The 12,441-nt window shown below is 33.3% G+C and overlaps 2 protein-coding genes across 2 annotated transcripts; both read right to left on the reverse strand.

The window, feature by feature from the left end:
* Nucleotides 1–3,825: 3,825 nt before the first annotated feature.
* Nucleotides 3,826–4,350, reverse strand: OCT59_004153 (uncharacterized protein; the record flags this gene model as incomplete). The annotated part of the gene is made up of 1 exon (XM_066148104.1): nucleotides 3,826–4,350. One exon carries the CDS (start codon nucleotides 4,348–4,350, stop codon nucleotides 3,826–3,828), a length of 525 nt encoding a protein of 174 aa, XP_065996738.1.
* Nucleotides 4,351–4,877: 527 nt separating this feature from the next.
* OCT59_004154 (uncharacterized protein) lies at nucleotides 4,878–5,555 on the reverse strand (the record flags this gene model as incomplete). The annotated part of the gene is made up of 1 exon (XM_066148105.1): nucleotides 4,878–5,555. The coding sequence occupies one exon, from the start codon at nucleotides 5,553–5,555 to the stop codon at nucleotides 4,878–4,880; it is 678 nt and encodes a 225-aa protein (XP_065996739.1).
* Between the last annotated feature and the right edge of the window lie 6,886 nt (nucleotides 5,556–12,441).

Raw genomic sequence — 12,441 nt, forward strand, 5'->3', positions numbered from 1 at the left:
AATTAGATTCGATCCGATCCGATCTGAATCCCAACTGATTTGATCTGATCCGATCGATAACTGATTATGATCCGATCCGGATCTGATCTGGATCCAATCGTTTTAAAAAAGCGCAACGTTTTTTATTAATATTGTTAAAGACGTTGCGAAACGACTTTTTATGGCAAATTATCAAACAAAAAAATGTTTCGCAACGTTTTTATTAAACAATTGCGAAAACGATTTTTTATCGGTAAAATTATTAAATAAAAAACGTTTTCGCAACGTTTTTATTTATATAGTTAAAACCCGCTGCGAAAAACGCTTTTATTTCGTTAAATTATCAAATAAAAACGTTTCGCAACGTTTCTCATTAATACAATTAAAAACGTTGCGAAAGACGTTTTTTGTTAAATGCATAAATAGAAATGTTAAACGGCGTTATTTTATGAAAAAGATGCCGTTTCGGCATCTTTTTCATTTTTTTATCAAATAAGGTGCCGTTTTGGTATCTTTCGTATTATTTTATCAAAAAAGATACCAAAACTGCATCTTTTCGTAATATTTTATGCAAAAAAGATGCCGAAACGGCATCTTTTCGTATTATTTTATCAAAAAAGATGCCGAAAGGCATCTTTCGTATTATTTTATAAAAAAGATGCCGTTTCAGCATCTTTTTCATTTTTTTTATCAAAAAAGATGCTGAAACGGCATCTTTTCGTATTATTTTATGAAAAAAAGATGCCGAAACGCATCTTTTAATATTATTTTATCAAAAAAAATGCCGAAACGGCATCTTTTAATATTATTTTATGAAAAAAAGATGCTGTTCGGCATCTTTTTCATTTTTTTATCAAAAAAAATGCCGAAACGGCATCTTTTGTATTATTTTATGAAAAAAGATGCCTTGTTTCGGCATCTTACTCATTTTTTATCGAAAAAAGATGCTGTTTCGGCATCTTTTCGTATTATTTTATGAAAAAAAATGCCGAAACGCATCTTTTAATATTATTTTATCAAAAAAGATACTTCGGCATCTTTTTCATTTTTTTTACCAAAAAAGATGCTGAAACGGCATCTTTTAATATTATTTTATGAAAAAAAGATGCTGTTCAGCATCTTTTTCATTTTTTTATCAAAAAAAATGCCGTTTCGGCATCTTTTCGTATTATTTTATGAGAAAAAGATGCCAAAATGGCATCTTTCGTATTATTTTATAAAAAAGATGCTGAAACAACATCTTTAGTATTATTTTATAAAAAAGATGCCGTTTCGGCATCTTTTTCGATAGAAAAAAGATGCAAAGCTTGGCATCTTCGTATTATTTTATGAAAAAAGATCTTAGTTTCGGCATTTTTTTCATTTTTTTATCAAAAAAGATGCCGAAACAGCATCTTTTCGTATTATTTTATCGAAAAAAAGATGCCGAAACGCATCTTTAATATTATTTTATCAAAAAAGATGCTTCGCATCTTTTTCATTTTTATCATAAAAGATGCTGAAACGGCATCTTTTCGTATTATTTTATGAAAAAAAGATGCCGAAACGCATCTTTTAATATTATTTTATCAAAAAAGATGCCGAAATGGCATCTTTTAATATTATTTATGAAAAAAGATGCTGTTCGGCATCTTTTTCACTTTTTTATCAAAAAAGATGCTGAAACGGCATCTTTTGTATTATTTTATGAAAAAAGATGCCGTTTCGGCATTTTACTTATTTTTTTTATCAAAAAAGATGCCGTTTCGGCATCTTTTCGTATTATTTTATGAAAAAAAGATGCCGAAACGCATCTTTTAATATTATTTTATCAAAAAAGATGCCGAAACGGCATCTTTTAATATTATTTATGAAAAAAGATGCTGTTTGGCATCTTTTTCACTTTTTTATCAAAAAAGATGCCGAAACGGCATCTTTTGTATTATTTTATAAAAAAAGATGCCGTTTCGGCATCTTACTTATTTTTTATCAAAAAAGATGCCGTTTCGGCATCTTTTCGTATTATTTTATGAAAAAGATGCCGAAACGCATCTTTTAATATTATTTTATCAAAAAAGATGCTTCGGCATCTTTTTCATTTTTTTATCAAAAAAGATGCCGAACCGCATCTTTTAATATTATTTTATGAAAAAAATGCTGTTCGGCATCTTTTTCGCTTATTTATCAAAAAAGAGCTTTTTCGGCATCTTTTCGTATTATTTTATGAAAAAAGATCCAAACGCATCTTTCGTATTATTTTATAAAAAAGATCCGTTTCGGCATCTTTTTATTTTTTTATCAAAAAAGATGCCGTTTCGGCATCTTTTCGTATTATTTTATGAGAAAAAGATGCCGAAACGGCATCTTTCGTATTATTTTATAAAAAAGATGCCGAAACAACATCTTTAGTATTATTTTATAAAAAAGATGCCGTTTTGGCATCTTTTTCATTTTTTTATCAAAAAAGATGCCGAAACGGCATCTTTCGTATTATTTATGAAAAAAGATGCCGTTTCAGTGTTTTTTTCATTTTTTTTATCAAAAAAGATGCCGAAACAGCATCTTTTCGTATTATTTTATGAAAAAAAGATGCCAAAACGCATCTTTTAATATTATTTTATCAAAAAAGATGCTTCGGCATCTTTTTCATTTTTTATCATAAAAGATGCTGAAATGGCATCTTTTCGTATTATTTTATGAAAAAAAGATGCCGAAACGCATCTTTTAATATTATTTTATCAAAAAAGATGCCGAAACGGCATCTTTTAATATTATTTATGAAAAAAGATGCTGTTCGGCATCTTTTTCACTTTTTGATCAAAAAAGATGCCGAAATGGCATTTTTTGTATTATTTTATAAAAAAAGATGCCGTTTCGGCATCTTACTTATTTTTTTTATCAAAAAAGATGCCGTTTCGGCATCTTTTCATATTATTTTATGAAAAAAAGATGCCGAAACGCATCTTTTAATATTATTTTATCAAAAAAGATGCTTCGGCATCTTTTTCATTTTTATCAAAAGATGCCAACCGGCATCTTTTAATATTATTTTATGAAAAAAGATGCTGTTCGGCATCTTTTTCGCTTATTTATCAAAAAAGATGCCGTTTCGGCATCTTTTCGTATTATTTTATGAGAAAAAGATGCCGAAACGGCATCTTTCGTATTATTTTATAAAAAGGATGCCGTTTCGGCATCTTTTCGTATTATTTTATGAGAAAAAGATGCCGAAACGGCATCTTTCATATTATTTTATAAAAAAGATGCCGTTTCAGCATCTTTTTTTATTTTTTTATCAAAAAAGATGCCGAAACGGCATCTTTTCGTATTATTTTATGAAAAAAAAACCATTTCGCAACGGTTTTTAATTATTTAATAAAAAAACGTTGCGAAATGTTTTTTTATTTCATTTTAACGAATAAAAACCGTTTCGCAACGGTTTTTAATCATTTTAATAAAAAAATGTTGCGAAACATTTTTTTATTTCAATTTAACGAATAAAAAAACCATTTCGCAACGATTTTTAATCATTTTAATAAAAACGTTGCGAAACGTTTTTTAACTTAACATTTCGCAACGTAACAGGGCGCTTTGATCTGATCCGATCCGGATCCGATCCGAATCCGCTCGAATCAAATCCAATCTGATCCTATTTGAATGAATTGTTGATCTGATTTGATTCGATCTGAATCGGATCAAATTTTTTTGATCCGGATCGGATCACGGATCATAAAATCTATGATTCGATCCGATCTGTCTCGGATCAGATCCGCGGATACGAATCGGATCGGATTTTTTTCAGAACATTAGAGATAAGTTGACTACAATCAGTATAAATTGTAATTGAAGAACTATGGAAAAGAGCGTTTAATCCTGAAACAACTGCATAGATCTCAGAACGCAAAGCTGAAGGAAAGCATGCAGGGAGGCACGGGATGAAGAGTCAAGTATAAATCCATCATCATCAAGAGCAAGCCAAGCAGAAGCAATAGAAGGAGAACAAGAATCCTTAGCAGGAAAGAAGGAACCATCAGTGTACAATTTACACACAGAAAGGGATAAGACCTCATCTTCCATTATTGTTGCCATAGAAGAAGGAAGGGCAGAAGAAGCAGGCGATGACAAGTTGGCAAAATGTACAAGAGCCAAAGAAGTAGCGTAACTCCAACAAGTAGAGAGAGTTATAGGAAGATAACACGCAAATACTTTTGCATTTCTGGTAGGATATCCCACCGTTTCAGATAAGCTGACATTAAAAAAACATTTCTCACTATTGCAACGCTGTTTAATAGCAGATTTCGTACACAAAGCAGGTATGTTAAAAGGACAACCAGGACAAGGATTATAGGATCGTTCATTGGTGGAAGTTGATACAGGAAGCCAATGTGACATAATAGCAGAGTTTTGTTTCTTGTAAGTGACACACATACGGCCAACAGATAAAGTTTGAGTAGCAGAATTAAAATTAATAGCCCATTGAGGATAAAAATAGTAATCTTTAACAGTATGATCTAATAAACAAGAAGAAGCTAAAGTAAAAGAAGAATTAATAAAATACAAAGGCAAAAGTAAAGAAGAAGAAGAAGAAGAAAGAAAATTATTTTTAATAAATTTAAACCAAGTAGGGATTCGTCCTTTACGACCAATGATACCAAGGTATCAAAGATCAGGCCAATTCATAAGATAACGTCCACAGGGAGAAACCAACTGAGTAAGCATAAATATATTCAAGTTTTTCCAAAGTTTCCAACTCGATTGAAAAATAGAATGTGGTAAAATGGACCAGAGTGGCATAGCCGGTTGTAGATCACGCCTCGGAGATCGGAAAGAGAGAGACCACGTGATATTAAGTCGTGAAGAAAACAAAAGAGTGTTAAACAAAGTATGTGTCCGTAAAGAAACAATTTGTGACCACGGCTCTAGGTTGATGGTAGTCGGGCAACTCTCTGCACCCAAAAAGCCTTGAAGATATGAAATAGCATAGCTGGCAAACTTGTTAAAATCTGGATGAGTGAAAATTTTTGCCAAGAAGCCACATGAGAAGAGAGAAATCGGTAAAAGGCATTTTGAATAGAGAAAGGAAGTTTCAAGAAGAGCAAAGCTAATGGAGTAGTAGCGGCAAGACCAGCTTTTCTTCTTATAATTGAAAACATGGGTGTAACAATTGACTGAACAGTATTTTCAGAGAAAAGAGTGGTTTGAAGTCGAAATTCCAATTTTGGGAAAAGAACAGCATTGTAGAGATAGGCCACATGTTGCACCAATAATTTTTTTGGACCAAGGAGAGCAGCCATATCTTTAACCATAGAACGCGCTTGTTTAAGCACAAATTGGAAAGAGGCGGATACAGAAAACCAAACTCCTAAAAAACGGAATGAAGTATTCAGAGATAAAGAGGAAAGGGAAAGAGACAAATTGGAAACTAAAGAAGAAGGTAAAAGATCAAAGATTATCTTCGAAGAAGGGGAAGAAGATGAAAGAAGAACATATTTAGCCGAATTAGCTTGAACATTATTTAAAGTATAAAATTCAGCAGTTATAGAGAGGCGATCTTCAATTCCAGTTTTCGAAGAAGCTACAAGTGTAGAATCATCCATGAAAGTCAAATGTGAAATTGGCAAAGAATGTTGTTTAAATACAAGTGGAGAATATTCTAAGAGAGCTGAAGCTTTCAAGACAAAAGGATCTCGTGCATCTTGATTTAAAACAGTAAGTAAAGAGTCCAAATAAATAACCCAAAGTAAAGGCGAAATGATTTCTCCTTGGTAGATACCAACACGTACTCGGTAAGCAGCTGTATCGCCATGACAAGTTATAATTTTGTTATTGCGTCATGTGAAGAGATTCAAAATAAATTGCACTAAAAGTGCAGGAATATGTAGTCTAACTAAAGCTAATTTAAGCATATTCAAATCCATAGAGTCAAAAGCTTTAGAGATATCTTGAGAAATGATCCATAATTCCTGATCATCAGAAGAATCATGTTTATGCTGATGGATAATCGCATCAAGCATTTTGATAGGGACATCAGTGGAACTACCAGGTAAACCCGCAAAGTTGCCTCCTTGAAGAACTTTACTATCAGCGAGGATGTTGGAAAGACGATTAGTGACGACCTTAACTACGCATTTTTGAACTGTTTCCAAAAGAGTAATAGGTCGAGTGTTCTTGAGTTGAGCATCAAAGTCATGGGGCTTGGGAATAGGATAGACCACAGCTTCACGCCAATCAGCAGGAATATCACCGCGAGAAAGGCAAGTATTGGCAAGTAAAAAAGAGAATTCTAAGGCATCACCGGATAGATGTTTTATCATCTCATAAGAAATTTTTGAAAGGCCGGAAGCTTTGTTATTAGGCATGGAAGAAATTACATCAGACCATTCTTTTAGAGAAATAGGTGCCAAAACAGAATCATATATCGAAGCGGATACACCAGAAAGAGGGGTGTAAGCTTGTTGCCATCGAGCAGGAAATGAAGCGATAGAAGAATATTGGACCAACGGAGGAGAAACAATTGATTGAAAATGAGTAATAGCAGCTTGCTTAATATCCGAAGGGTCCGTTAAAAGAGTAGGAGTAGAGTCTAAGACAACCAAGACGCGGTCAAGAACAATCGAACGTTTTTCAACTGAGAGGGCAGAGTCTATGAAGGTGCCGAGCGAGTTCGAAAAGTGTTCATCACGTAATGTGGTATAGTATTCCACAGAGTCCGTAAGATGTTGAGCAAATTTGGTGGATAAAAAGGTAGAGACTAAATTCTTCTGTGATCGTAAAAATAATTTAAATTCAGATACAGGAGTTGTAGAATAGGTAGGAACCGAATAATCAGGAAATAAGGACACAAGTTTATCAAGATGAGAGGGTAAAGCAGCCATCATTTGAGAAATCTGAGTAGGTCGAATAGAACGACGAGTTGTAAGGTGATATAAAAACCGATCTAAAAACTTATTAATAGCAATAAGTTTAGTTAATTCAGGAGAGTACGAATGTCGGTATATGTTGGAGACTTTTTGAAAGGGTAATGTTTCAATTGCAGCACTAAGTATGGCAGCTTTCAAAGCATGCCACATACGATCAAGAAAAAGAGAAGAGAAATCAAGACGAGAATTATATTGTCTATCCAAATATACTTCAAGTGAATCATCCACTTCAGTGGTAAAATTATTCCATTGTTCATCCGAAGTGGAAGTATAAGAGAAAATAGTACGCATTTCTTTTTTTTGTTTGAGACGAGACTTAGCCAAAATAGCCAAGCAAGAACTAAAGTCAAAAACAGTTATAAGAACTTTGTGATCAGTAAAAGGACAATCTAGTAGATTAGGGCAAGCAACCACATGCGAAAAAAGACCAGGCGCAGGAAAACCAGGTGAAGACCAGATATAATCCAATCTAGAAGATCCATTATCATGAAAAAAGGTGGGATCAGGACTATCATCAGAAGAGTGAGCTTGATGGTCGGTAAAAAACCGAGAGGAAAGCAAACGGAGAAGCTTAAAATGATTGGATGGATAATTGGAATGTGCAACTTCATCAATATTGAAGTCACCAAAAATAATTACAAAATAATTGTTATCACGGGCATGATCAAGCCAAGAAAGAAGTTTGGCAATAAGATCAGTACATATAGACTGATGAATAGAACCAGAAGGGGGATAATATATAGAGATAATAGAAATTTTTGTTTAATGAAAAAATAGATCCAATTTAAGGAGACGACCATTCCAAGGATCAATTGTTTGAACATGTTTATGTCGCTGAACCACTTATGTGGGAGGGCACGATGATGAAGGGGATTACGTAATAAAATACCAACACCGTCATGAGGACGAGAAGAAGATGAACAGGCCCAATAGGACCTAAAGTGATGTTGGAAATGTTCATTTTTGAAAATAAATTTAGCATTTGAAGGGGAAAGGTGGGTATCATTAATAGATAAAGCACCAAAAGAAGAATGAAGAAAAAAATTAAGCAAATGTTGTTGTCTAACTGGGAAATATAATCCGTTAACATTAATTTGACCAAATTTAATAAGAGGAGAAGGGTGAGGAGAAAAATTATGTTTTGTATTGTCCATCATTACTACACTATGATAAAAGGGTAAGTAGTAAAGGGAAATAAAAAGTAATTAAAAATTATTGGGAGTTCGCATTATCGCGAGCAGCCAAGAATTGTTTTTGTTGAGCCATGCCTTGTTGTACTGTTTTAGTGAGTTCAGTGACTGTAGCAGTAAGGGAGGAAAGGCGATCTTGTGGTGATGTGGCAGGGCCAGGGATCAAACTCATACGGGGAGGGAGAGGAATATGTGAATGAGCAGTGAAATTTGGACCATTCGATGGTGAAACAGGAGAGCTAAAATCTATGAGGTTGTCACTAAGACGTCTAGGATCAGAGGGTTCAATATTATCCCATCCTTGGTTCATCGATTCAATTTCGGGGGCAGAAGGAGCTTGAGGTGGTTGGGACCTTGAAATAAAAGGGGAAGAATAGTGGTCTTCTAGCCATTTAACTCGATTTTGAAGTTGGGCAAATTCAGTGGTGAGGTGAGTAATTTCTTCAAATATGGCAGTGATTTGTTCAGTAATATACTGCCAATTCATTAAAGGCGGAACATCCATTGAAGCTATGTCGTGATCCAAATCAGGCTGAGAAAGACGTTGAGGATGATGACGATTTTGTGGTCGAGAACGTGAGCGTGAGGATCTCGGGCGAGAATGAGACCGAGAAGGAGCCCTTCTACCAGCAGTATCCGCATAAGATCTTTGTTGGGAATTGGCCAGACGCACAAAACGATTATGACGTTTAGCTGGGTGAGAGGGAGGTAAGTGTTTATTATATAATTTACGCAATTTATCATTACTAGACCATAGACGAGAGGGACGTTGAGGAACACGTGACGAAGCACATCTATCCGGATTACATCTGGGACGACCACAACGATGGCAAAGAGAGGAGACTTCGGTAGGTTTATGCCAAGTAAGGCCAATAGATTTGAGAACACAAGTAATCCCCATAGCCGATTCTTTAGTAGCAGCAGATAAGGTTGCTTGTCTAAACCTCTTCAAAATCCTACGATTAGTTTCGTCAAAATTTTACTATAGATTTATTATAGTTTCGGCAGAGTTTCGGCAGTTTTGGCATTTATAATAAGTTTCGGCAGTTTCGCCTTTCTCCAAAGTTTCGCCAGTTTTTTAATATAACTTTAATATAGTTTCAGCAGAATTTCGCTTTTCGGCGAAACGCCATCTTGCACTAAGCCCCTAGGTTTCGGCAAACGCACCTAACGACAGAGAAAAAAAGTGTACGATAGGCATAAGGTTTAGGATTGTAAGAATTGTAGGAGAAAGGGATGTTGACGCTCTTAGCGGAAACTTCTTCGGCAATTTCAGAAAGGTCAGCGGCAACAGAACCTTGAGGAAGGCCGGCAAGAAATGCAACATGGGCGCGTCTGATAGCGCATTGTTTAGATGAATGAGAAGCGGGGCAGACACGTAAACAATGTCCAGTACAAAGAACAGCCCACGTGTTTTCAAATTGTTCCATGGCAGCGGCGGAGTCGAAAACTATATACGCAGTGCAATAAAGTTTCGAAAGACGCGTACGGCAGTGGGTAACAATACCATAACGGGAGAATGTGCCCCTTAATTGTGCATCAGTGACAAAGAGAGGGATGTCGGTAATTACCAGGGTACGAAGCTGTTCATCTACCTTTTTAGCAGATGGGTCATGTTCGTGAAACTGTAGATCATGCAGGAAGGAGATAGGCGCAGCGATAGCTTTTTCCATATCGGGTTTGGAATGAAAGTAGACAACGATAATTTTATTATCGCCTGATCCTTGAGTGGTAGCTTTACTACCATAAGAGGAAAAGGAGGAGAATTCTCTGTCAGTCGCGTCGCAAGCTTCACGATTGGTTTTGAAGTGGGTCCAAAATCCTTCGATAGTAGAGGGCGCAGCCGCAGCGTAAAAGCGAAGGGGGGAAGATTGTATAGCAGCAGTAGACGCGTCGGGAAACGCAGCGCGTTCGGGTTCGAAAGGTAAAATTTACTACAGATTTTCGCTGTACGCAGAGTTAGAAGGGGAATGTTGGGAGTCATCGGGAGGTACCAAGTCAGGAGCTAAAGGGGATGCGTTGGTATCAACGGGAGGGGGAGGCGAAGTTGAAGCATTATCCTGAGGAGCAGGAGGAGTTAAAATATTGTCTTGGTCCATAACAGGTTCAGAAGAAACCCGTGTGCGTTTAGCAGAGTTATCGGTTGAAGGTTGCGAAGTAGGATCTGGAGTAGAAGCAAAAGAACCTTGACCTTGAACGTTGCCAGAAGGAGGACTCTGGGCAGGACGTTTTGGAGCAGAAGTACCAGAAGCTTTATTATTTTGTCTGTTAGTCATAGCTAAAAGTAGAAGGGAGAACTAAAATATGTAATAGTTAGTAGTAACGCGAAGTAAATAATAAAAATACTTTGAAAAAATCTTTTTTATTTTTTGTCGCAATATTGTCGTGAAGGCAACAGGAGAGAGTTAGTTGTAGTTTTTAGTTTTATCCTTTTCCGATCACTGGCTGACGAGTTATTCAACAAAATGTTAAACATCGGCATAGTTATTGGATCCTTAGTTATTCCATAAAATTTTAATCCATTTTAAGCTATTAATTACAATAGAAATTTTGAACAAAATTAATATAATTAATATTAAAATATCTTATAATTAAAATAAAAAAAAATATGAAACTATACCCCGTTTAAATAATCGGTTGATATAATATTTCTTGATTTACGTTTACTGCGCCATTTAACATTTTGCTAGATTTCTCGGTATCTAGTGATTGTAAAAAGACGATTTATAGCTCGTTGGAATCGCCTCATCGAGACGAATCGAATGGTGGTAAGCTCATCTCTTTGTGATCAATATTGACGGAGTTATTACTTAAAAACCATTTAATATTTTTTAATTTCGGAAATTGATCTAGTGATTGGATTTCGATGTATCTTATACCATTAGATTCGTCTCATCAAGACGAATCGAATGGTAGTAAGATCGTCTTTCTGGGATCAATATTGGCAGAGTTATTACACAAAAACCATTAATATTTTTTTAATTTCAGAAATTAATCTAGTGATTGGATTTCGACGTATTTTATACCATTAGAACCGTCTCATCAAGACGAATCGAATGGCGGTAAGATCATCTCTCTACGATTAATATTGGCGAAGTTACGATACAATAAAGTTTTAAGTATAATTTTGGCTAAAATTATATTAATTTTTGGCCGGAATTATGATATACAAATATAAGAAATTTTTTATATAGTCACATCTCTTTATAATCACCAAATATGGACTGTCCCAAATGTGTGACTATAAAGAGAGTTGACTGTAGATATTTTATGAAAATAATAACATATATAGCAAAATTTAATTATTATAATGTTATAATAGAATTTTTACAAAAAGATAATTCTTAATATATAAAATTTCTTATTAATTTAGCTAAATTCTATAATTTATATATGAACTTTTATCTGAAGTATATTAATAGAATAAAAGAAAATTTTTATAAAAGAATGATCAATTTGTCTTTTTCTTTTTTACTTTTCAAGAAAACTTATAAAAGTATAATATAATAAATTTTATAATTTACTAGGCTAAAATTATAGAGCAATTTCACTAAAATTGCTTACTTTACATATGGCATATTTGTTAAACTAACATAATTATCTGATAGTGTACATAGATTCTTATATAAAATAAAAAAGTTTATAAATCAATAATATTAAAGTAACTTTAAATTATTATTATTTTTGTATATTTTTTATTTTTTACTTTAATAAATATGCTGTGGTTAAAAAAAACTAATATAGTATAGGTTAGTGCAAAAAGATTTGTATTTCAACAAAATGTCAATAAAAAATTTTTCATTATATAAATGTTTATTTATTTAATTTGAATTGATATATATTTGGAAAATATAAAAATATAAGTGTAAGACTAAATTGTGTATTATCAATAAAATTACTATACCACTAAATTTTTATTGATTAATTGTACATTTTTTTATATTATATTTAAAGTATTCTTTAATATATTTAAGTGCCGTTATCTAAAATTTAATTAAACTTATGGAATTTTTTTTTTTAAACAAATTTAATAATATATCATAAATGGATAAAGATTTTGAATGAGAATTTAAACTTACAATTTTATACTTTATAACTATTTAAAAACCTTCAATTAGTTAAAGTTTGTGGTAATAAGTAGAGATAAAATTTTTTTTGATAATTATAGTATTTTGCTATTTTAGAATAAGAAAATAAATGCTTTTTCTTTGTTTATTTAAATTATATACTTTTCGTCAAAATGACAAAATACTAATTAAATTTATTTTAACAGACGTAATATATTTTGACAGATGTAATTAATTCATAGTAATTTTATAATAAATAGTAAATTGGTCTGTTTGCCGAAATATGATGTAATTAATTAGCGGAAA

This window comes from Rhizophagus irregularis, chromosome 12 (genome assembly GCF_026210795.1).
Source record: "Rhizophagus irregularis chromosome 12, complete sequence".
NCBI lineage: Eukaryota > Fungi > Glomeromycota > Glomeromycetes > Glomerales > Glomeraceae > Rhizophagus > Rhizophagus irregularis.